Source organism: Calidris pugnax, unplaced genomic scaffold, assembly GCF_001431845.1.
Source record: "Calidris pugnax isolate Ruff unplaced genomic scaffold, ASM143184v1 scaffold18, whole genome shotgun sequence".
NCBI lineage: Eukaryota > Metazoa > Chordata > Aves > Charadriiformes > Scolopacidae > Calidris > Calidris pugnax.
In genome coordinates, this window is record NW_015090812.1 from 10,130,135 (window position 1) to 10,156,047 (window position 25,913).

Genomic DNA, 25,913 nt, shown 5'->3' on the forward strand with positions numbered 1-25,913 from the left:
CAGCTTTCATCTAACAGTCTCACTTAATTCAGAAGCCACGAAAAGGAATCCAAAGACAGACTTTTCAGGCACAAAGCCTGCACATCACATGGATTCACATACTTTTGTTTTTTTAAAAACTCAAGAGAAGTTAAGCATGGCAGATTTCAGCTCCAAAAATGGCTCAACACATGGGAATTGCATCTACCGCTTTGCAAATTTTTTTAAAGGTTAAAAAGTCAACATGAGATAGAGAGAAGAACTTGCATGAACTGAAGGTGAAGCCAGATCCCTACCTCCTGAGTCACAGCTCCCCATACCTCTTGTCCTGGTGCGCAGGCTGGCTTATGGAGTTTTTGCAGTCCCATCACCTTAGCGCTTCATTCCCAAGCTGCACCTTTGGCAGGGTTTGTATAATGATGTGGTAACTCCATGAACTGGATCAGTGAACTGATCTGGATTAGAAATAATCTTGCACAAAACGAGTAGATGGACAGAGGAGGGAAAACTGATGTTCAAACATAAGGATTATTTTACTTACCCAGTTTATTGACCTGTCCGCAGGCAGTTATGCCAGCTCAGGTAACGGAGCAGCACAAGGGGCGCCACGAAATCCTTAAACTATCAGTACCACAAGGAAAAGGGGATGCAGACGCAGAACCCAAGCCTTTTTTTTTTTTTTTATTTTTAAATCTACTCTTATATTATGCCACATCTATTTCAATCTGACTACAGCAGCATGCAAATCTTCAGAGGCTGCCAGAAGTGAAGAAATGAGCTGTTGCCACTGAAGTTTGTTTTGAAGTATGAGCTCCAGCTGATTAATCAGTGCTATGAATTTAAGAGCTAGCAGTGAAGTTCTGCGTACAGTTTCATCTGCTCATCTCTGGAATCACATTCCTGATCATTGTTCTCTACAAAAAAAGTGAATGCAGGGAATCTGTCCTGGAGAAATTAATCTTTTGACAACATTTTAAATGGAGCTTTGGTTACCACCACTTCCATACCAGAGGTTTGCAATACTGAACGTGAGTTATCAAATGTTGCCTCTTAATCTCAGCTTCCTCCTGCAGACAAGGCAAGTGGAAGAGACTGAAGCAGTCAGAGAGTTGTGAAGGGCCATCTAATTGCACCAGTTATAAATACCAACAACAGCTCAGTCAACAATCCCAGTTTGGGCATTAAAAGCAAATACAGACTGTGCTGTATGTTCATTAAAGTACAGCCAGCTGTGACAAAATATTTTGTGAAATAACACACTTTTCACCTTTAGGCAGAAGTGAGAGCAATTTAAGTCTCTCAAATGAGCACGTGACAATAAAACAAACATAGGAATTATACCTGCTGTATAGTCTGACCCAATTCTGTCACTCAAAACCTACATTAATATATATTTTTAAAAAAACATCCTCTTTGTAAGTGCCTTCAAATTGTATATAATTCCCAACACACTAACTGCAGAGGTGAAAAAGTGAGAAAATCTTCACTCCCGAACTAACATATATGGGAGGAAAAAAGGCACTACTTCATAAAAATCACAAGGAAAGAAAAGTAGGGCAGTGCAAAATGCTCCCTTTGCCAGCAGTGACAGTGGGTCAGGAGCTGACGGCATGGGAAGATGTATTACTGGAAAAGCCACGGAGCTCTGGGTGGGGAGGTGCTGCCCAGACACCAGAAGTGATTTGAGGAGTGTGCATGTTTTGGCTCGCATGTTTATTTAGCCTGGGTTTTACAAAACACAGAGTAAGGAGGTGACAGAAGGTAAACGTGAGCAGCAGCATGCTCCCATGTCCCTGGCGTGAGCCAGGCACTGAACAGCTTGGAGCAATGGGAAACACCGACGGGCTTAATTGACCAGGGCACCATCAATTCCTCTTTCATCCCTCCTTTCCCCTCCTCCGAGTCCTGAACTTCTTTAGCCAGGCTTAACCAAGGAACTGAGGGAAGCTAATGATGTTCAGTGCTGCCCAGGAGAAAATATGCCTGCATCAACTTGTCCCTGCAAATTCAAATCTCAATAGTGCAACAACAAGTATTTCCTTTGCCTTTGCTGGGGGAACAGGCAGAATAAGCAAGATACAGGGTCTGAGAGAAGTTGTGATACAGACTCCTGGTCAGCGCTCCAGCACCCCCAATCCTCCTTTTGGGCACTGGCACATACAAATTTCCTTACAGAGCTGGGATTACAGCAGTTACTGGGAATGCAAAATGTAACTTTAAGCTCTGAAACAATCTCTGCCATCATGGTACACTCTTCCTGAACACAAAAGCACAAAGCAAGAGACTTAGAGAAGGGACAGGGGTTTGCATACTCCCCATTCCTAGAACAGGAACAATCTCATTTTGAAGGAAAACAAAGTCCTTCTCACAGCAGCACCTGGGACACAGGGACCCTGACTTCAGTGGGAGCCTCTAGAAGTGTCCACTCTTTCATGGGACACAAGCTGCTGTCACAGTTCAAATTAACAAAAGGAACAACTTCAGTGTATTTCAAAATAAGATGTGCATTAAACACGCATTCAGAAGACAACCCCCTCCCTACTATCAATAAGTAATTCAGCATATAAATACAATTTTATGTATCTTAAAAAATTAAGAGATACTACCCACTGCACCTGAAGAGACTGCAAAGTATGCAGCAGATGGATCACGCTACAGTCAGGGAATGGTTTCGAATTCCCATAGCAATCCTCAGTGGCAAACTAATTATCCAGCCTATTTCTTCAGTGAGCTCGCATGAACCATGTGAAGCTGCCATCCTTTGGCTTCCTCTGCTCTCCTTAAATAGTTAATCACAAAGGAAGCAGCCGTCACCTGCGCTGACAGTCTCTAGCACTGAGCTCATGCCCTGTCACTTCAGTACAAGCCCATGCTGGGTATGGCAGGAGGCACCCAGACAGCCAAACATGAATAAAGTCAGGTCTAAGCAGAGGGTTAAAAATTCTCTTTCTAAAATATTTTTTTTCTGAATATTTAAGTAACAAAGCAGGAAAGTGTGGAATGGAAAGATGCTCTTGTGTGCTTATTATAAGAGGCTCAGCTTCCTGGAGGGGGATATGGAAATGAATGGGGAAGTGGGGACCATATTTTTAAATTATCCTGATCCCTACTAAAGCCCTTCCTAAAGCTTCAGTTTCACCTGAAGCCCTATCTGCCATTTGCATATATAAATGCACGTAAGAATGTGGATTGTTTTTTTCCCTAAAGTATAAAAGCTGTATAATCAAACAAAACAACTGATTTTGTTTCTAAAGTGGCTTAAATAAGTTTGTGATTCATATAAGACTATTTCTTTCCACCAACTGTCTAGAAAGATATGTGTACAAGCATATCCTTGGTGCTAAAAAGTCTTACTTATCTGAATCACAAATGTTAAATTCATTATTTTTTTAAAAACACCTATAGATTTGTTGTATATTGAACTTCCCCATCTCCCCTTAGTCTGAAATCCTTTCAGATACTCTGTCTTTTTTTGATACTTCTTTCCCATTACCAAACACAGATTTACAAGCCTGCAGACATTCCCTCTCTATTGCCTCCTCTAATTTCTGGTATTAGCTGCCAACTTACAAGAGCTTGTGGTTGGAAAACTGTCAGTAGCTGAACTGTCCCGGGCTGGCACGTCAGCCACAAACCGTGGGCAGAGGTCTCCCTTCTCATTCGATAAAGAATAGGGCATAGAAAGAACTGTACACAGGCAGCATCGTTTCCACTGCAAGGCCAGACATGCAGGAGACTGCAGTGTTACCACTGCAAACACGAGTTAGTGCCTTCTACAAAAAGGTCAAAGCATTAGCTCCAGAATTGTAGGTGACCTCAGACCTACTAAAAATAGTCTAATTCATTGAGCATAGTAGTCTAATTCACTGACCTATTGATGCCATTTTACCAAAGACTCTTGTCATTTTCTTTGTATCATTCCAAAACCAGTAACCTTACTTCAGGCCCTTTGACTGCCGGGAGATTTGCAAGAGGCAGAATCATATTGTCCTGGAAAGTGAAAAATTAGATAACTCCTTCATTTACAGTGAGCAGCAGATATAGCCCAGCCAGCCATCTCCTACACTGAGATCATGCATCCATTTCTCTTGGTGGGGAGCCGCTGCCGTGACTCAGATGACAGCATGTTTTTCTGAAGCTATGCCAGTCTGCTCTCAAGGCATAATAATTAAAAAACCCAGGATCAAACAAAACAAAAACACAGGCATGGGCACAATGGATTAGACCATACGTCCATTTTGCCCAGTACTTGACATCTGTCCATCAGCCAATATTTCAGTAAAAAGCCTAAGAAACAGGGAATATATAAGCTACGCTCTGCCCTCAACACCCATTTAGCTCCAGCCTCCTGTAACTTCAAAATTTCCATGCCTGTTTCTCAACCCTTACAGTCAATAGAACCTGACTGTCAGTCTTTTTTTTTTTTTTTTTAAATCTTTTGCCTACTAGGGAACTAATTCTCAAAAAAATGTAACTGGAAATAGCACTTAATAACATTTCCCTTTGTTTATTTTAAACCTGATGTGCAATATTTACATTTAATACCTCCAAATCATGCACAGAGACAAGCAATCACCTAAACACCTTTTCTGTACCATTCAGACCATTCAGTATGTTACACAGACTAGTGAATATGTTCTGCTTCCTATACCTCAAGCTGAAAAGCCTCATTCTTCCTGAGCATGGAAACAGCTCCATGTTTGTGTTTAGTCTTTATTACCACTATACATAGCTAATTCTTCTAGATCTGTTTCAAAATTAGTTGAAGAGAATTAGAGGTGTTATTGAAGATGGAGGGACAAAAGGTATTTATACAATGTCATAACATATTCTTGGGTTTTTTGCATTTACCTCCTAATATATCCACGGTCTTTTAACTATCGCTGGTCAATAAGTCACAGAACCATCCACAGTAATTCTAACATCTCTTTCCCAAGCATAATTAAGTCCGTCATTAGGTATATGCTGTCAGATCGATCTTCTCAACAAACACTACCTTACGTCTCTCAGAACTGAACTGGCTTGCTATTTTGTTGCCCCATCACTTAGTGCTTGTGTTTCTCACAGTCAGCTTTTGGTCTTGCTAACTGGAAATATGTGTCAGCGCTTTATTATTCACCCTCTGCTCCAGACAGCACGAACTTGGAACAGCAGAGACCCCAGCATGCATTCTCCAGAGGACTCCAAGAGTAACATACCTGTATCCTCCAATCTTATTTTTTTCTTCTTTGAAACACCAAGTGTTTGCTTGGTTTTTTGTTTGTTTTTTAAGAAAGAAACCAGACATACCTTATTAGTTAAATCACCTTTATCATAGAGTCGTCTAGGTTGGAAGGGTCATCGATCATCGAGTCCAACCATCAACCTAACACTGACAAAACCACCACTAAACCATGTCCCTAAGCACCACGTACACCCATCTTTTAAATACCTCCAGGGATGGCAACTCTAGCACTTCCCTGGGCAGCCTGTTCCAATGCTTGATAACCCTTTTGGAGTACAAATTTTTCCTAATATCCAACCTAAACCTCCCATGGTGCAACTTGAGGCCATTTCCTCTTGTCCTATCACATGTTACTTGGGAGAAGAGATCGACACCCACCTCTCTACAGCCTCCTTTCAGGTAGTTGTAGAGAGCAATAAGGTCTCCCCTCAGTCTCCTTTTTTCCCCCCGACTAAACAACCCCAGCTCACTCAGCTGCTCCTCACAAGACTTGTTCTCTAGACCCCTCAACAGCTTCGTTGCCCTTGTCTGGACTCACTCCAGAATCTCAATGTCTTTTTTGTAGCAAGGGGCCCAAAACTGAACACATTATTCAAGGTGATCATTCATTCATTCATTCAAAAAACATGGGCAGATATATAGGCAGGACTCCCTGCTGCAGAAGACAACTGGACTCCTCTCTATCATTGCCTTTATTCCTGTGAACAAATATTGATTTTTTTTTCTTTTTTTTTTTTTTTGTTTTAATAGTTTCTACCAAAGTGCCTAATACACAAACCAGGCTCACTATTCGTTTCTACTTTCCCAAAAGCTCCATGGGGCCCTCTTGAAAAGCCTGACACGTTTACTGCTTTTCATTCTTCCATTCTAAGGCCAATTTACGCAATGATTATACACAACCGTGTGTAACTCAGCAACTTCACCACTGAGTTCTTCACAAAGTGAGAACTTTTCCTAGCAATTCATTGTGCCGATTTGCTCCAAAACGTCAACCTTCTGTCAGCTTCCCCCAGCTTGTCCCCCAGAAAGGAAGGCTCCACGTGGGAACCGTGCTGCAGTGAATAGCAATGCAAATAACTTCTCTGCTACGGCTTTACCTTCCCTTAGCTCACATGGAATATTATGATCATCTATCAGCCCATCGGGATCTCTGGCAGGCATTCTGCTTTTGACAGTTAGACAAAAAGCTTTATTTTTTTTTTTTTTTTTATGCCTTTATAAAGTTGTTCCTCAACATTTTTTGGCCTACCTCATTATGGTTTATATTTAACTTGCCAAAGTTAATGCTCTTTCCTATTCTCCTCATTTGGATACAACTCCTGCTTCAGAAAGATGACTTATTTCTAGGAGCCTTGTTTACTTTACTGTTTAAAGCCAGTCCCTGTTCATTTTTGTGGCTTTCCTTCAATCTCTTATTTCCTCTCCCTTCTTGGACTTTCACCATCAAACTAGACACGGTATTCTCGAAGTCTTGGGTTGTGGGGTTTTGGGGGGGTTGGGGTTTTTAATTTTAAGTCAGTACTACACACAAACTTTCTCAACCTATGAACCTATATGAACCTGAAATAGCATGTCAGCTGTGATCTTTTGTTGAGATTACATGAGGCTTTCCCTGTATCTGTTTCCAAGACAAGTTTTTCTGTCTTGACGGTATAATCTGCATTTGTTCCTCCCAGATGTCTTATTTCATATTGGATATATCAACATATATTTTGTTGGACCGTGGCCATTTAAATCAGGCAATCCAGATTTTTCTCTAAAAGTAACCAATCCTTCATTTAGTACTCTCCAGCAAGCGTATCATCTGCACATTTAACCTAGGATTTTTTTCCAGCTAGGATTATTGACAAAGGCATCAAGCATTGCTAGAATGAGAACTGATTGACCGAGGATCTCATAAAAAAACCCTCACTTAGTCTTTCCTTACCAGAAACCACATTTTGAGATTTCTCAGGGCATTGCTCTTTAACCTGTCTAGTGCTTGCTTATGCTTGGTAAAGTCTGAACTCACATTTTTACCATTAAAGAAGCACTTACCAAGAAGAGTTACATCCTCTGAAAAATATTTATTCTATCTCAACTATTTCCATCATATTTTGCCTATTTACATTTTAAAATGCACTAGAAAGTCAGGAACCTTTAGAATGGGAAAACATTTATTCATTTCATTCATGCTTGAAAACAGCCAAACCAACTTTATACAAATAATAAAAAAACCCAACAAAAGTAGACATTTTGCAGCGAAGACTAAGTCTGAAAAATGTCAGCCACAGAGATGTTTTCCTAATGATATGAAGAACTGAAAGCAAAAGTTAGAATAAAAGAAATCATGTAGCTCAAATTCTTAAATCAACAGGCAAGCTAATTTGGCTTTAAGAGTTCTAAATATATAAAGTTATGAGACCTGGCTTGGTAATATTAACTTTGCATAATTTTTTGAGTATGAGACAAGTTTCAGAAGAGAACGACTCAGAAGTGTAGTATGGAATTCTTTGCAAAACTACTGGTCAGCCAGTAGTTCCTTACACCAATCCTAGGTAAGATAGTGAAGTGTCTGACACTGAATTCAATTAATAAAGAATCAAAGGACATCCTGGAAAAAAATGTCAACCTTACTAAGGTTTAGGCTTCACGTTAGAGAAGCAACTGAATATAAATCCCCAGCTGCCTTTAGAACTATGAATATGACTTTTCAATGAGAACAATCACCTAGTAGATCACAGACAAGTTACTACCTCTTTGCACGGTATCAGTTCAATGCAGTTAGCTGCTGGGAGAAGGGGAGTGAACACTGATTTGTAAGTAGCTACTGAGGGAGTGAATAAATAACATTCTGTGATGAATTTACTGGAAGAAAATATCACGTCCTGTGTCATGAAACAAATCAGGATAAGGGAACATTAACGGTATTTTTCTGGCCTTAACTGTACTAAACAGTCTTCCTTCTTCCGTGTATATAATTTACTTCTGCAGAATCAATACGTAACAACAGCCATGCCTTGGAAAAGGCAATTACAGTTCAGCTGCATAAAGAAAGGAAGGCTTTAACTTCAGGCATCTTACCGCAGTTATATTACCCTATATTCCTCTTTTATACTATTTACATTTAATATGTATACAAACACAGGTTTAAAAGCACTCAAAGTTCTTAAAAGAAGAGGATGATAATGTATCTACCTTCGTTTCTAGTATTTATTTATATTCTAAACAGAGTTCCAAAATTCACACAGAAGACAATACTGATAATTGTTTGTTTTACACTGGTGATGGAGAACATAACCTCAACACTTAGTGTTTTGTTTTTAAGGCCTGGCTGTAGTATGTGCTGGTTACAAGGCAATGACATTTTTATTTTCAATTTTTAAAGTTTGCAGATATCACGTTTGCCAATAACAACAAAGAAAGAAGATACCACCAGTTTCAGGCTTGCTCTGAAGGCCACGGTCATGCAACCTAACCTCTGTATATGCAAGTCATGGAAACTTCCTCCTCAAAAAGAAATAAAATATCTTTTAGAAAAGTGTCCGTTGTGATAAGAAGTCCACAATCTCTTTCGCCAAAGAGATCACTGCACTAGAGCATCTTTTCCACATGCATTAAAAACTTGCACAAAGGTTAAATAACCATTCACTCAAATTTTCCATTTGATGAGCTGAACTGAAATCCTTGAGCCTTCAACAGTATTATGTTTTGCAAATCTATCTTCTTAACTGTCTTCCAGCAATTCTACAAACTTCTTGAAATGCAGAAGCCACATGGCGCATTAGAAAAACCTATAAGCCAAATGTAAAGGTAAGTTTTGCTTCACCTGTTAGCATTCCATTCCTCATTTCTGACAGCCATCAAACGGTACTGTAACTTTCCATCCTTTCAGAGGGAAATAAATTCTGAAGAAACTAGTAACACTTCAGCTAACAATAACTTCACAACACAGTAAGATGCACAACTTGTTAATGACATGGCTTTGACTCTTTGGGAAACACTGTTGCAAAGCCTCCGTGTACCCGAGAGATGCTTTACCCTGTTCTCCCAACAAAAAACAAACCACACTTTACTACTCCAGATAACTTAATCTGTCACTTTACGACCTAACCCTCCTAAGGATCGCATCATTTGATACCAGCAGTGAGCTTGACCACACATCTGTATCAGGCACTGACAATGTAATTTGTTTTATTATTCAACACACAGAACTCTTTACTCTTTGAGCAGGCTCAGTGTCAGACTAAAATCAATTAAGCCATTGCCACTGACCCCTCAAATAGCCCAGAATTTCAACACCAGTTTCCCCTTCAACCAATCAAGTGACAGAGTAATGACAGTTTTCAAGCCACTCTCTGCAGATCACCCACCTTGAAGGATGAGAAGTCATCAGGGAAAGAGGGGAAAAAAAACCCCAGTAAAGTAATTACTTACTTTGGGAAGATGACAGTCATGAGCGCTGACGCATAACCAGGCTTGCACACTCCCTCAGAGATATTTGCATACTTTGATGCCAATTCTGGAGGCCTGAGGAAAAAAAAAAAGTAGAGTCAGAACTCTCTTGGATATTTTTTTCCTTATAGCTTCACTGAAAAACAGCTGTAATAATAGCAAACACACACAGGTATTTATTTGTTGCAATATAGCATCACAGGCAAACAACAAAGGTTAGGGTTAAAGATACCTGAAATACCACTAAACCAATAGTTTTGCTGAAATATTTTCATACCTAGGAAGGTAAAGCTCATGGAAGAAAAAACACCATTTCAGACTTCAGCCTTTCAAAATGAAGGAAACAAACAGCACTTTGCCTTGGCTATTCTTCTACAGTATGATCAAAGTTAAAATTACAAAGAAGTATTATTTATAATAATATTTAGAAGATACCTTTCAAGCATTTGAAACAAACTGCTGAGCAGTTTTGACAGGCTATCATCAAGGGATGTTTGCTTTCAGTATTTAGAATAGATGACATTGCTGCTGTTCTGTTGAGATGCATCTTATTTCAGCTTGCCTAGTGATTTCAGGGCCAAATTTATAATAGTGGAGGTTCTTTCATTTAGTTTTTGTACAGAAACAAGATTAGCAACCCAAGAAGAGATATTTAAGTCCAATACATACTTACAACATAGATCTTCTAAGTGACTTGGAAAAAAACATTTAACTTTATTTGTGCCCCTATTGACCACCTGCAAAATTTTTACATTCATCCATTTCTCAAAAACATTACAAGGGTTAACTCACTTGTGCTTTCAAGGTAATATTAGATACCTTAATGTCAGTCACAGTATGAGAATTATTAATATTCTTTCAAAAAAAATGCATTTACAGTTAGATGTTCAAGGTTCAGTAGAAGTTGCAAGTGTTAAGTGCAAGTGTTACAGCAAAGAGTCAATCGATAATATTGTATTTGCTACACCATTTTGTTAAGAGTAGGCAAGTAATAAAAGGTTTTTTCCTATAGGTCAACAATAGGAGTAGAATGAAGATGACAGTACAGATCTGTATAGTAAATCCACAAAAATAATTTTGAAGAGCCCATGATTATCACAACCATGCTTGCTTTTCCATGTGTCACTAACATGTACATCACCAGTATCAGTTAACTAGCAAACGACTGCTAAATGTAATGAGCATCGATTCAGAGAGTTTCAAGTGAGCGGACTCCTGAGCTGATGCCGAGGTTCCTGGAGGGATTGTGAGCAGTGGCAAAATTACGACCACGGCTGGCAAAATTACGTATCTGAATGACAGTAACTTCAGGTTGAACTGGTGGTAACTATCCTTCTTGTACTGGCCCTGGAGTCTTTGCCCAAGAGATCACTAGCCAGTAGATGGACAATTAATTTTTACATTTAGCTGGATACGGTAAAAGACCTCCTACACACATAGTTCCCAAAGAATAAAATCTTTTTCTGCTGACCAAAAATCTGAACCCTCAACATCTGGAAGAGGAAATAAACTGGAGAAAACAAAAACTCACTAAGTACTTAACTTCTTAAGACCTTTGCAGATGAAAAGCACTGGAAAAAGCTTATGAGCATTGATCCGATTCTAATTCTGCCACAGATTTCCTGCGTAGTTTTGGTCAAAACATGTAATATTTTACTATCGCAATTCTTCATCCATACATTTGACTATTTACACTGTGGATTATTTACAGCAAAGTTTAGATTTTTCTAAATATATTATATAGACGTGGAGAGATAGACACAGGTGTAACATTGTCTAGCACAACCCAAATCCATGAGCTTGGTTTCCATAGGTGACACTGTAACACATATCTCTAAATGAGAGACATGAGAAAGCATCTAAGACATGACAATCTAGAAGTCTGAATCCTGAAGACTTTCACTGAATGATTTGTGTTCCGAGTCCAGTCAGACTGGACAGGAAGGAAGGGCCTGTTGCTGACAAAACAGAGGGTTTTAATGGTGCTAAAATGTATATCCCCTTCTGACAGTCAGAAGGGACAGCAGGGTGTACAGATCACAGCTTGTTGCAGCACTTCAGATATGAAGAAATGTGGGAAATCTGAATCTTTATCAAACAAAACTTAAGTGTTGCTGCATTTTTATTGTTTAAGCAATATACAGAAACCCCTAATCCCAAAAATCTTCAAAATCAAGTAGAAAGCAACTGGAATTTATCTGCAGCCACCACGACAGTGAGTCATTGCTGGCAAACTTGTATAACTATTTCAACAGCAGGCCCTTCTCAAATGACCTCAGTGGTCACACAAAATATCTTGTGCCACAAACACAGGCATTTTTCTCTTTTCTGGTTTAATGGCGCTTTCATTATCAAATTAAAATGTCACTCAGATGCCCATCATGGCATTCGTGCAAAAGAATAGTGGGCTGAAACCCTCCTGCATTGGAGTCGCGCAGGACGCCAATCAGTGCCGCACGCTGATGGCGGAGCTGTCAATTACAAAACCCACAAAGATATTCAGAGCCGCTAAAGCCTGAGGGGCCAAGCTGTGAACATTTCTTGGATGTGATGAAGTTCATGATCCAGAGTGCCAGAGGCAGAGCAATTCTCGTAAGCCAATTGTAGCTGCCACCTCCTATCATTCAGCATTTGCTCATCTCCTTTCTTCTAGCCACGTATTGAGCCAGCAGGCTACAGAAAACTAGAAACAGGCACTCTATATTTCAGATCCATCTAGGGACACGTTTTATTTGTACGATTTCTTTGGATTACACATTACACGCTGTCACTGCCAGCACGCTCATAACATCAAGCCTACATTAGGTGTAACTCAAAGCAAAACATCTAGAGTAAGGCTGGATACAGCCCCACTGTCTACCATCCTGCTACTTCATCAACCTATTCAAGCTAACGTGATTTCAGATATATAAATATGCTTTCTAGTGTTGTTTTTTTTTTTTTTCCTGCGAGACTCACAGTTCTCACAGAGCTTGCTGTTTCATAAATCAGACTGCAAAACATCCTACATGAAGCATGACATAGAGAACTATAAATTTTTCAAACAAATCCAGCTTTGTAAAATCACACTGTTGTTAGTAGGTACAGTTCTGTAACAAAAAAGTACAGAGAAACAAAGTTTATGAATAAGCACCTCTTCTATATCTGATGACAGTGTACCTATTACACTGCTGCATGTATTGTTACTTCTTTGATTATGTTTCTTATTTCCAAATGGCAGAAGTACTGTAACTGAAAGTACATTCTGCCAATGCTGCCTGACAAATTACCAAAGCACGGTGCACAGCATTACAAGAGCTTATGCTTGATTCTCATTTAATAATCCTGAACGCTGCTTACAACAGATGGGTTAAGAACTATGCAGCAAACTAAACAATATTACTTTCCTAGGGCTTTACTAGTAAATAGCTTCATCTCACTAGGTGCATCACTGTGCCTGGAATCCAAGGATCATACGGAAGGCTGTTGTGATAAGCCAGCCAGGGCAATCATGACTGTTACAGCACGAAGGTGCACGTCTCCTCTACATCTTCCAGGTCCAAGCACATCCACTCCAGCCCCTGACCCCCATGCTCCCAGTTGCAGTGAAAGCATCAGCTGGGTTGAGGCAGTTAAAGAGCTATCCGACACAGCAGAAAGGATGCCATTAGATGGATTTTAATCCATCTTTAATTTTACTCAGATTTTGTGCAGGAAAAAAAACAGTAAAATAATAAATTTATTCAGAATAAGTGAGGGACACAATCCATAGTAACTGTAAACATCCACAGTTTTTATACAAGTGCCTGCATGAGGGTGAAGTTAAAGGAAAGAAATTGGCTTATTCCACCAAAAAGATAATGCACTCTTCCTTTTTTTTTTTTTCCCCTCCTGATTTTTCTCCTGTGAGACTAGCACACACCCTGAATTCTTATGATTTTCTGTGCTTCTCTACACTTTTATGTGGACATCAATCTTAACAAAATTTCACAATTTGGATAAGTTAAAAATCCAGCTGCTTTCAGAGGATTTAGAAAAAGTAACAAGATTTTTCCTTCTGCTTGCATTTGGCAGATGTGTGTCTTCTTTTAATCTCAAATATGAAAACGTCACCATGGTTAATTCCTTCATCATGTCTTGATCAGGGACAGCATGTCATCCTCATAGGACTGGAATCTAAATCCATTTAAGAAAAGAAATTAGTAATACAAACTCAAGTATATTTGACTACTAAAAAAAAAAAAAAATACGCCCGCAACTAAGCTCTTGTAATTGAATACTGCAAAAACTACTTTAAGAGACAGATTTTGCTGCTTTGGCTTCCACATGGAATCTAAATTGCGGATTGTAAAAATTGAAAAACTTTATCTGCTTGAGATAATCTTATTTGAGGACTGCTTTATCTTGCTGTTATCTTGCACACAAAATATATTGCTACATTTCTGAAACAAGGAAAAGGAGTTGTTTGACAGCATGCTCTCTAGATTCACCCTTTGTCTTGGGTCAATCTTCTTTCTCTTTGGTCCAAAATAAACTGATTCCTACCTATACAGCAGCTCTACAAAGTGTATGTCATGGTACCTGAAGAATGAATAGGAGACGTGACGAGAACATGAAATGAAAGGCACATAAAACATAGTGGTTATTATGAAGTACCAATGAAACAATATTAGCAAGCAATTTGGCAGATGTAAAAAGGGCAGATCACTAAATCAAAGCAGTTAATGCTGAGACCCCATATTTACACCATGTGAGATTCAAGACATTTTATTTTAGACAGGACTCCAGTCAGGTTCCCTGGGCCAGATCTATCTATCACATACATAGATATACACGGCTCAGCGTTGGCCAAAAGGCCAAGTTTTAGTTTGGACTCCTAGGACCCCAGTTAAATATTGTTGCATTTTGTAGACTCCTGGAATAAAGCTTCAGTTTTACTTCCCCCAAGTAAGTCCAGAGCTACATTTCAAACCCAGTTTGTGAACTCAATCAGCATACAGTAAGAAACCGTTATGGGATTTGCTTCAAAATCGCAGGACTTCTCCAAACAAGATGCTCACGAAGACACAACCAGAGTGGCTAGGGTGTACATTTATTTTAGTTATTATCAAAGGCTCACAGATCTTTGTATAGTATTTCTCACAGCCTAATAAATATACAGCTTCTAGTCCTCAATTTTTTTTTTTTCATAATACCTCATAAGCTTGTAAAACAACAAATCCCATTTGAGGGGGAAAAACCCTGAAACAAAATAAACCAGCCCTCCCTCCCCCACTGGCAAGGACTTTTATTAAAGAGATGGATAAGGAAGGAAGTGCACCATCAAGTCTTCCCCTTCATTACAGACTGTCAGCCTCACAGCAAATACTACCAGTTCACTTAAAGGCATGGAAGGACACCTTTGGCAGGTCTGGTGATGCAGTTCTTTTACCCTCCTTCAGTTACTGCTGTTGAATTAACATTAACAGCAGCAGCAGCAGCTTTCACCTATATAGCAGTCAATTCCCATACACCAGTAACAACAAGGGACTCAAAAAAAAAAAAAAAAAGTATCTGCACATCTGACTTTATAAGTAGAGTCATGATCATCACATCATTTTAAACAGGCAGAATCCCCTTAAGTGCAAGACATTATGGAAACAAGATGAGCTGATGAACCCTCCTCTTGTTAGGTGGCTGGAGCTCCATGTTCAACAGGAGCGAAGCATGAGAAGGAACTCCAATTACAGCTTTGTTAGAAATTTCCATACTTTGGTTCAAATAATTACACGGCCTGATCATGTGATATCTGCTATTTTTCTAGCTCCAGCTGAGGAAAAACTAAACAAACAAGAGAAAGGAATGAGGAGACAGAAAGAAGAGGAAAAGCAGAATGCTTACACTGGAAGGGACAGGAAATGCATCTATCACACTATAGCCAGCTAAATAGATGTAAATATTTTCAAATGTTACTTCAGTATGTAAGCAAATTCCTCAAGGAGGTTGTATGACCAAATACGAGAAGAGATGGTCCAAATCCCTTTCTAAAAAAATATGATGCATGGTAAAAAAATGTCCTGTTCTGCTTCACCACCCAGAATTGTAGCTTCTCATAAAATTAATTTCTTAACAGTGAACATTATCAACACATACTTTTAATTATTTATTTGGACTACTCAAGAACACCAGCTGAAGAAGATTAGGTTACATTAAACTGGCTTAGGAAAACAAAGTTTTAAAGGCATTGCACCAAAAGCCACCTCCATAGCCCCCATCTTCGTTAGACACAACGTGAGCCAATGCCACCCTTTGGGAAATGCACGCTGACAGCTGAAGACCCCTAACACGCTGCCAGTGTCATTCACCCTTGTTGAAATACCATCTTTGCACAAACACACTGAAGAGGCTTCCATCCACAAAAAAAGGCATGAAGATCCTACTTCCTTGCTGAATTCCATTCCTGGTCTTAGAAATACTAGGAATTAGATCACTAGGCAGAAGAAGGAATTTCAGATTAGTCTCGGTAGTGCTAAATACATAAACATCTTAAGAAATACAGCTATAAGTGATTTCTCTATAAAAAAGGACTACACCATTGTACCATCTCTTATAGTTCACAGAATCCAACAAACTTCCCTGGAGCTTCTTAATTAATAACCTTTTATCAACTCCTAAAAAAAGAATCAGAAGTTTTCAAGCTAGAAAGTTTCTGTTTGTTTTAAATAAGTAAATTAAGAAATTAAATGCTAAGTTTATAAAACCAGATTCAAAGGATGCAGATTAAAAATCCAAGAAAAGTCCACGGCATATTTTTTATGTGACCACATGCTGTGTACTCCTCCAAGAATTGAGTAATATCCCTGATCTCCTGATCTCCTTTGGTTTTTATAAGCTTTCCCCTTTTTTTAAAGTTTCTGTTACATCTTACCTTTAACACTAGTACCACAGAGAAAAAGCAGAATTGTGTTCAAATAGACACAGATAAGGAGCAAAGAAAACTTTGAGAGTTGGTTTGTTTGTGTCTTTAAAGAAACAGAAAAAGGAGAAAACAACTGGCTGAAATACCAATTGTTAGACTAAACAAAAAGCATGAAATACAGAAATTTTATTTTCACAGAAGGCAGCTGTTTACCAAAGAAAGAAAAAAAAAATATAAAGATGACTGCTCCCTGAGTTTTTGATTATTTATTAATCTTTGGACAAAGAAACTTGTAACTTAATGATGAAGTACCTTGATGATAATCAACGTAATTCCTGAATGTATTTTACTGGACTTCCATCTATTCTCATTTCCATAGATCCAAAATTACTTGTTTCCATCCTTTCCATTAATAAGTATCATCATTCTGGTTTTTACAGATAAGAGACAAGGATAACCTAATAGAGGATAGTCACTTATTTGGAGATGGGATGTATTAGGACTTGCCTAGTAGTCAATAAAAGCTCTCTCAGCAGTCAATTGGGAATCCTACCTGAAGTGTTTTCTGAAAGAACTGTCTAAATAAACTCTGCTTCCCCAAAGTGAGAAATCATAATGCTCCCTAATATCAGCACATGTAATTCTCAAAACTTGCGAAAAGTGATTTGTGATTCTTTATTTACATACCTCTCAAAACTCACTGTTAGCACAATGGCTATAAAAAGAAGCCAATTAAAAGCTTGATGGGGAATAAAAGGCTCACCTATCACATCCATTTTTGGCCAAACGAAGGAATGTGAGAAGATAAATTGAAATGTCATAATTTTGTTGCTGTAACCCTTAAGTCTTCATCACCAACCCTCATCTGTTACATCTACAAATGGGCAATGCTTTCTTTGGATCAGGAACACTCCTTTTCTATTTGTAGTGTAATGAATCCAGCAGTGTCGGTCCAGGAGAGACAAACAAGTGCTAAAGACATGAGAATAAATAATTCAACCCAATTAGAATCCAGAAATCCCCTATCAGACTAGTAGTAATCAGTACCTCTGAAAACAAAGGTACTGCCCCAAAGCCTACAGCTGTGGGGAAAGAAAGATGAACTAAAAAGCATCATAGCCAAAATTACAGTTTTATACTTGTGGATATTAGAGTTTAGTAGACTTAAATGTCAAAATCCAGTGCTTAGCAATGTTAAATGCCAAATGAGAAAATCAGTTACACTAAGGTTTTAATGGCCAAATCTTCCTTCTGAGAAAAGTAGTTCATTTCATTGCAGAACGCAGCCAGGCTATGGAACACTTCATTTCAGAGAAACTCACAGTGTTTAGCTACGTGTGAGTGCCCACTAGCACAGAAGAATGCTACTGAAAAGATCAACTGTGATTTATTATTCACTATTTCCCATATCACATGAACATCAACCAAAATTATCCTAAAGACAGTGAAACACTGACATAAGGAAGCACTTCTTTCATATAACATGCAGGTAATTGGTAGATTTCTTTACATCAGTATGTTATAGAAACCAGATGTAGAGATGAGATCAAAAGCCATTAAGAGGTCTAACAGCAGCCCCAACTCAGGAAAACCAAAGCTGCCTCTCCTTGAAAGCTGGAGAGTGACACTGAAGCAAGGATCACTTCTCGCTGGTGAATTTTTCTCCTTCCCTAAAAAATTCTAGGGAGCACTCTGATACAAGACATTGGGGCAGGTCAATCTTTGGTCATTTTTATTTTCTCATGAAGGAAGTTCAACCCTTTCTGTTGCAGTAGCAGACCTATTGCACAGGCAACTGGCAGAGACCAAACCTTAGGGGAATAAATCCCACTTGAAAAAAATCTCTCTCAGCTACCTGATACCATCTTTAACAAGAACAGTGCACAACACCCTCCCTTTTCAGTTTCTTCGGTAACTTTGCAGGGGTAAAGGTGATAAAGGTTGTCCTTTAAACTTTTCTTTGGAAGATCTGGACAGCCTGGGAAGGAGTAACAACTGAACTCCTCTTAACCACAGAAGAAAATGACTATGGAAATGGCAAGGGCTTTTTTTTTTTTTCCTGGGCTGGACTGAAACAGAGAGGAAAAATCCACTGGTCAGTGAATAAATTGCTTTAAATGGTACATAGAGATGACCTCACAATTGAGGAATGTGGTTTAACAGTAGTTTTACAAAATGCTGTATATAGTCATGAGGCTCTGAATTTTTCTCTCTTCTTTCTGAAGTAGTAGTCCAAAAAAAGCTGTTTTCACTAACCTATATTAGAGACAGATGTCCTGAATTCAAGTAGACATCAACTGCTAGTAAGTATCACACTGATGTCTTGAGAAGAGGAAGGCTACACATTAGGAAGATGATGTTTCCTCCAGAAACCTTGCTGTAAATACAGAACATAATCCTGACCTGAAAGAACCTTTGCAGATACTATGACTAAACGTGCCCTCGCGAAACTAAAAAATTCCAAACTGCTTTAGGGTAAATAGTTAAGAATAGCCAGAACTCTTATGGTAAGAACAGCTGCAGAACCACCCAGATCAAAAAACTCTCCTGTTTACTCCATACATTGTTCTACTGAATGCTCTTCTGCTAAGATAACTTATTTTTTTTCCACTTCAAAGAACAGCTGCTTGTCTGAAAAGGCCATCCAACCAACATCCAAACTGCCATATGTAACCACGATGAGTCAGAGAACAGAATAAAGTTTGTCTCGAAGAACTGTGAACAGCCCAATTAATCAGACCTTCCTTCATCTTATATCACCCCTAATTTCACTGAACATCAGTCCTACATCAGAGGAGGTTATTCACGGCTCTCTGAAAGAGATATAAGTGGGTTTCTAAGATGTTTATTGTACAGGCTAAAGAAGAGCTCCAAGTCTGAGCCTTGAAATAGTTTTCACTTTTCAACAGGACAAACCCTATCCTCTCCTCCTTGTTAATTCATCAAAATAGCAACACTTCAGAAAATCATCTGAGCCTGAGCTCCATGATGATAAAATACGGCTTTGAATCCTGTACAGATCAGAGTCCCTGACTCAGTCAAGTGACACAACTACCTTTGGGGTTTTCTGCCTTCAATGATGTAAAAAAGGGTCACTAAAAGAGGATGAAAAGGAGCAGGAGGAAGGCACTCAACATTTTGCAGCTGTATAGGACACGGCTCACATTTTTCAGGCCTTCAAGATCAGCCTTTTTCAAGAGCGAGAGAGAAGATATTTCTAAGTAGGAATTGAACGGTCTGAAATAAAACAGAAGTATCCAAACATGTTCAATATGCAAATCAAAAACATTTTGTTAGTTGGCTCTCCATTTTATCCTTCTTTAACGAGCTGGAACAGATTGCATGGCAGACAAGGAAGAAAGAGCACATACATGTTCTGTCAGTTTCCATCCCTCCCTTTGTGGTCCTGATTCTCATTGCTGAGAGCAGGACTGAGGCTGCAGCTCGAGTCAGGAGTGGAGTTTCTGTCTGGTTTCATTTCTCCTGTGAGCTGAGAAAGAATCACATGGGCTTCTTTGTAATGCAAAGTATTTCATAAAAATTAATTTGTTTGGTTTTCTCAAAAGCAACTAGAGAAAACTTCATCTGGGCCTCACAATTAATTTTAAACATCCATATGCTCAAAAACATCTTACAACAATCACTGCTACACGACTCCCTCCCTGACATGGCACATCAGAGGCAGCGGTAAGTAACCTTTCTGCTGTAAAGTAGCCTTCATCATGTTTGATTCATTGCAATGGACATCACACACCATCAGCTCTCCCACCAGCCCTTGTCAGGTCTGGAGTCCTTTAGAGTAACTTCTCCAGTATTGATTTGTCAAGAATGCTAGCAGAAATGTCACGCTTCCTCAAGGAAAAAGCATATTCTAAATTTATCAACCTAATCAAAACCTACCTTGTCCTTCAGTCCTAGAACAACTTCAGACAGTAAAATAAAGATATTTTAACTAAGCAAACTTACTGCCAGGTTTCTGGTCATAAGACTGGGAACAAGTCAAATAAAACACACCTCCGGGATTATATTTAACAGGGTTCCTTCAGTCTCTATCACCTAGAGTTCCTCTAGCCTATCATCTCTGCAGAAAACTAATGATCATGGTTTCACAGCATGTCACTACCTGGCAGATCACCATCCCGTATGGCATTATGTATGGCATTCTTAGCACACAAAAACAGCAACACTTTGATGTCTCTGGTCACATTACAACAACGCAGAAGACAAATTTAGAGACAGAGTGAAGTAAGCTGTTTCTTCCCATACACCCCATTTACAAAATCTCCTCACAGCCAGCTATAGAAAAATATAAATTAGGAGCTGACACCTAAGCTGTGTCTAGATACCATTGCAGGAATGTTCTTCAGAGTAAGTGACAAGGTTCAGAGCAGGCTTGATAAACAGTATAACACTCCCTTGCTGGATGTCCTCAAACCACGACAATGGAATACACTTTATTTCCATTCAGCCATCAGATGAGATTCCCTAAAACATTTCCAAGGGGAAATACAAAGGAAGTAAATTTCTCTTTGGAGGTGGAACAGTGCTGACCTGCAAGAAGGTCTGTGTCAAGGCAGGCAGGTGCAGAAGAGCTGATGCTCACCGTAAAGAAGTTCTTCCTCATATTTGAGTGGAACTTCCTATCTTCCAGCTTATGGTCGTTGCCCCTCATCCTATCCCTGGAAACCGCTGAAAAGAGTCCGGCTCCATCATCCTTCAACCCACCCTTTAGGAACTTGTCAGTATAGGTGAGGTCTCCCCTCAGTCTTCTCTTCTTGAGGCTAACGAGCCCCAGCTCTTTGAGCCTTTCCTCATAAGGGAGGTGCTCTAATCCCTTAATCTTCTTGGTTGCCCTACGTTGGACTCTCTCCAGTAGTTCCCTGTCCCTCTTGAACTGGGGAGCCCCGAACTGGACGCAGTATTCCAGTTGTAGCCTCACAAGTGCAGAGCAGAGGTGGGGAATGACCTCCCTCAACCTACTGGCCAGACTTCTCCCTATACAGCCCAGGATTCAGTAACTAGAAACTTATCAAGCTTAATTTTGGGCAGCTTATGCACTAGTAAAGTAATTTATCTCTGAGTTTTAGAACAGTTTTCTGAAGGAAGAACATGAAGTTTGGCTTTTTATACACTCCCAAGAGGACAAAGCAGCAGGAGGGCCCCATGTCATTTATTAGCTTAGAGATAATCTGTGAATTGGGTTTTGTTACTAAAGTAAATTTGGCCTTCTGTGAATGCAACAACTGTAAATTTTTTTCTCTCAAACAACAGTTAATAAAAACTTGTAAATTAACTAGTTGCAACCATCTCCACCCCAGCAAAACAAATAAATATACATTTAATAAGGTTAATGCTACTGTGGTGAAGAACTTCATGCAAACTGTTTCACCTTACAGATATGGAGGGGGGGGAACTGAGCCTTTTCTTTATAGATTTCCCAGTTTTATACAACTAGTCTGGTTAAAAGAACACAAAACGTGCAAACCCAGTCCTAAGAGGAACATACAAAGAAATAAATAAATCCATCTTGCACATACCAGGCACCTTCATGGACATTCATTTGAAGTAGCAGCCCACCTAACAAAAAGTGTTTCCTAGTTAATATGTACACTAATTGGAATTATATGTATTACATATTTTTTTTTTGGTGGAAACTCATATTGACCATTGTGTTATTGTGCTCGGAATCAAAAAAGGGTTGGAAAAAGCTTACGAGTCATTCCTTTTTTTGCTTTTAAAATATTTGTACATCAACTGTCTGCCAAGAATATGGAGCACCCCTAGTGTCTGAAGATTTATTAATAATCTCTAGCAGCTACTTCTTTAGAAATTCTTGCAACAATGTTGTCCAGACATACCAATTCCAAAGCACATAAACTTAGGTATCTGCTGCTTGAATTTTTCTTGTTGATATTAAGGAAAGCACTTTTTTCCCTCATCCAAACAGAACAAAACTCCATGTATTTACTGCCTTTTCTATAAATACATTATCACTGTTTTCCCTTATACTCTCAGTAAAACGGCTTTTCCATAAACATTTCTTTCTTATAAAACTGAACTTGTTAGGGCAAACAGTATAAAAGTGCTCTAAGCAATGCCCACCCATTCATATTTTTTGCTTTGCATTCTTTTCCCACATGGTTTGGTTCATAATTACTTCCAGCTTCAGGAAACTGGCCCTTTTAGAAACACCATGCATAATTTTTTTTTTTACTTTGTTTGTACTCGAATCAAGTAATGAATCAGTTCTAAGTAGCCAGTAATTCTGAGTTCTACAGTCTTTATCTTCTTCATCGACTGAGGTTGTGTCTAACACAGGAGTCCCAAAGTTTGGTAATTGAGACTCACATGAGAAATCCTTACAAGAATTCCAAAGGATCAAAACTGAAAAAACCTGAAATGAGCTAAGAAGAGCAAAACAAAACAAAACAAAACAAAAAAAATAAAATGGGGATGGCAGTTACATCCCACCCAAACGTGGGAGGTTTGATGGATGAACAACAAACAGCCTGGTAATTGAACCGCTGTGAATAGCTAGGGTTCGTTTTCTTAAATATTTGAAGTGCTCAAACAATTAGTACAGATTGGGCGAGATTAGGTAGAAGGACATGAATTCAAAGTCAAAGAAAAATCTGAAATGAAAGAGAAATAAATAACCAACTGACAGGAAAATACCAAATGTCATAAAGTATGCTAAGCCTTGAAATAACCTTTCAGAAAAAGCATCAGGACGCTCTTGCTTGTGATGATCAGAATTCCCCCATTTAGCCCCTGAGACACACTCTTACCCTGCCTGGGCAGGACGGGTGATGATTAGGACTTCTCACTTTTTTTATTTTTCCCCCTCAGGATCGTAGGAATACAAAAAGACAAATGGGAAGGAAAACAGGGCACAAAGAAATCCCACAGCAGCAGGCACAGGGAAAGTCCAGCATTCCAACACGTTTATTGCTTATTTTTACAGTGCTTAATGGCAAAGTACCACACATAGACACAAACAGTTTCAAAGCAACCTCCCACCCTAGAAACAAAATGAGGGGAAGGGGCTCCGTTTCAGTTCTTCATTATTAAAGCTCTGAAGTAAAGAAATTTCAACAAACAGAAGTAACCCAATCTGTGTGTTTCCCTAGCCCAAACTCCCTCCATTTTTACGGTCTTTTCAAAGTGTAGATCAAGTTTCTTTTGAGTTTGCAGGGTGAAGGTTGTTATTTCTGGCCCTTCCCTCCCTGCCCCCCTCCACCAAAGACTCCATTTCTTTTGTCTCTTCTTTTTAAAGCAAAGTTTGACATTATCATGAATATTTTAAAAAAATTTAAAAAATCTTTGCTGCACCTCCCAAATCTACTCTATAATATTGGAAAAACATGCAAATACACAGTGTCACAGAATGTCTAGCAAAGCACAGAGCCCACTGGAAAAATATTCCTACTTTTAATAAAGTACTGCTTAAAACTTCCCAAAGCACACAATATAAAATATATACCATATATTATAAATACAATGTATTACCTATTTTAGTATTATGTCATTGTGGTCAACCATACTGATCTCACAGTCATTTTTCTAATTGAGAGGGGTAGCAATTTTTTTTTTGCCAGTTTCTGTCTTTAAAAAAAATTAACTTTGTCTCTCAAGTTAACACCAAATCGCCAACCTAACTGCTAAAGTACCTTTGAAAATAGCTTTTGAAGGATGAGTTTGAAATGAGGACAGAAGTAGCAGTCACTGGCTTCCATCTCACTGAGTAAACAGCATGCCATCAGAGTAAGGAAAGCTGATATAGAAGCACAAGGACAACAACTCAAGGGAAAAGCCCCCAAGTCACACGGATTATTACAAAAAGGAGTTTTTCTCATGCACAAGACAAGTGAATCTACACTTGTTATATGCCAAGGCATACTCAAAGTAATCGTTAAGGTGACTAAACCAAGCATTCACAGAGTAGTAAGTGACAGAATAAAAAATGACCATGCAATCTTCAGCTGGGCCCACTAAATATGCATTAAGATACAGTCTATAATTAACTACATGATCACATGCTGATCCTTTTACAGAAATCTCCTGTAATTCAATGCAAACATAGATTCTACTCAGAGAATGATTCAGAATTTGTAGTGAATGAAGCTCTTGTTTCTAGGACCTGGCCAGCCTCAAAGAACTACTACAATATAAATATTTAATAATAATAAAAGTATGCAACCCTTTGCCAAGCAGAGATGTTAGAAAGCAATTGCAAATCTTGGCATTTTGTGGCACCTAGTAATCCATTGGCTGAGTCACTAATGTGATTGATGGCCTTAAATTGTTCAGGAACTATTGCCCCCTCCAAGAATCAAGACCTGTGAATTGTATCATATTTTTTGTACAAGTACTTTTCTCTGAAACCCAATAAAGGTTGGATTTTATTCTTAAAGGTTTTAAAATGGCATGTGACTCTGCTGCTTGGTAAACCTCTTTACCTGGGAGAAACTGATACAGCTGGCCTGCTTCTGTAGTTTGTGTATATTTTGTTTTGATACTCTAATTTTGGTCATCATGTTATGGTTGGTACAAGCATAACTATAAGAAACTCTTCTTGCAACAGATCTTTTTCACTAATCTGGTCCTGAGGAGCCTTAGGTCTTGTTTTGGCTAGGGAAACAACTAATTCACAAATGATGTTGCCTACAGATGTCCTCAGCTTTCCATTCATCCTGGATTTCATTAACAATCCCCACCTGGATGCGATCCTGCTTTTTAAAAGCTTAAAGACTTTCTGAAGAAGAGTTAGCCTATGCACAGGCAGCAGAAAGGAAGCATCTTCTTTCTTGATGTTCTCCTTTCTGACAGGCAACAGGACTTCTGATCAGAACCATTCATTTCCATGAAGCATCCGTACAGTAACTTTGAAATGTGCCATCCCCTTCCAGGTGGGATTCCTGACCACACCAGCCTCCCTAATGCTATAGCAAGGCACACATCAGACATACAGTTCCCACAGTGGACACTTCTCAAGTACTTCTGACAGATTTTCTTTCTAAAGTGAACAAATCTGGCTTCGTTACCATTTCCATGAACTCAAAGAGAACCAGTGAACAGAATCATTACATTGCTATAACCACAACAGAGTGTATTATACCTGAATAACATGCCCAGGACACTTACAGGATAGAGGACACTAAAGTAGTAAGACATGAAAAAATTAGAGATGCAAAGGCAAATTGACACATTACTATTTATTCATGTCACTTTCCTCTGTAATGTCATTTGAAAATTAAGTCAGAGCACTTAAGTTTTAATGCAGACCTACCTTTGTAAAAAACGTTATTCCTCCAGGCCATTAGTTTAAACGACATCAACTAACACAGCCAGAAACAGATTTTGAATAAATAAAAGATTAAAGAAAAAAAAAAAAGAGAA

The 25,913-nt window shown here is 38.8% G+C and overlaps 1 protein-coding gene across 4 annotated transcripts in view; it reads right to left on the minus strand.

Moving 5' to 3' along the window:
- The window catches only part of ST3GAL3 (ST3 beta-galactoside alpha-2,3-sialyltransferase 3), a 195,474-nt gene that overhangs the window by 111,878 nt on the left and 57,683 nt on the right, over positions 1–25,913 (minus strand). For all 4 annotated transcript variants that reach the window (XM_014939199.1, XM_014939201.1, XM_014939200.1 and 1 more), the window contains one exon: positions 9,620–9,712. In XM_014939199.1, the coding sequence (XP_014794685.1) occupies positions 9,620–9,712 (93 nt within the window). The remainder of the gene's footprint in view (positions 1–9,619; positions 9,713–25,913) is intronic.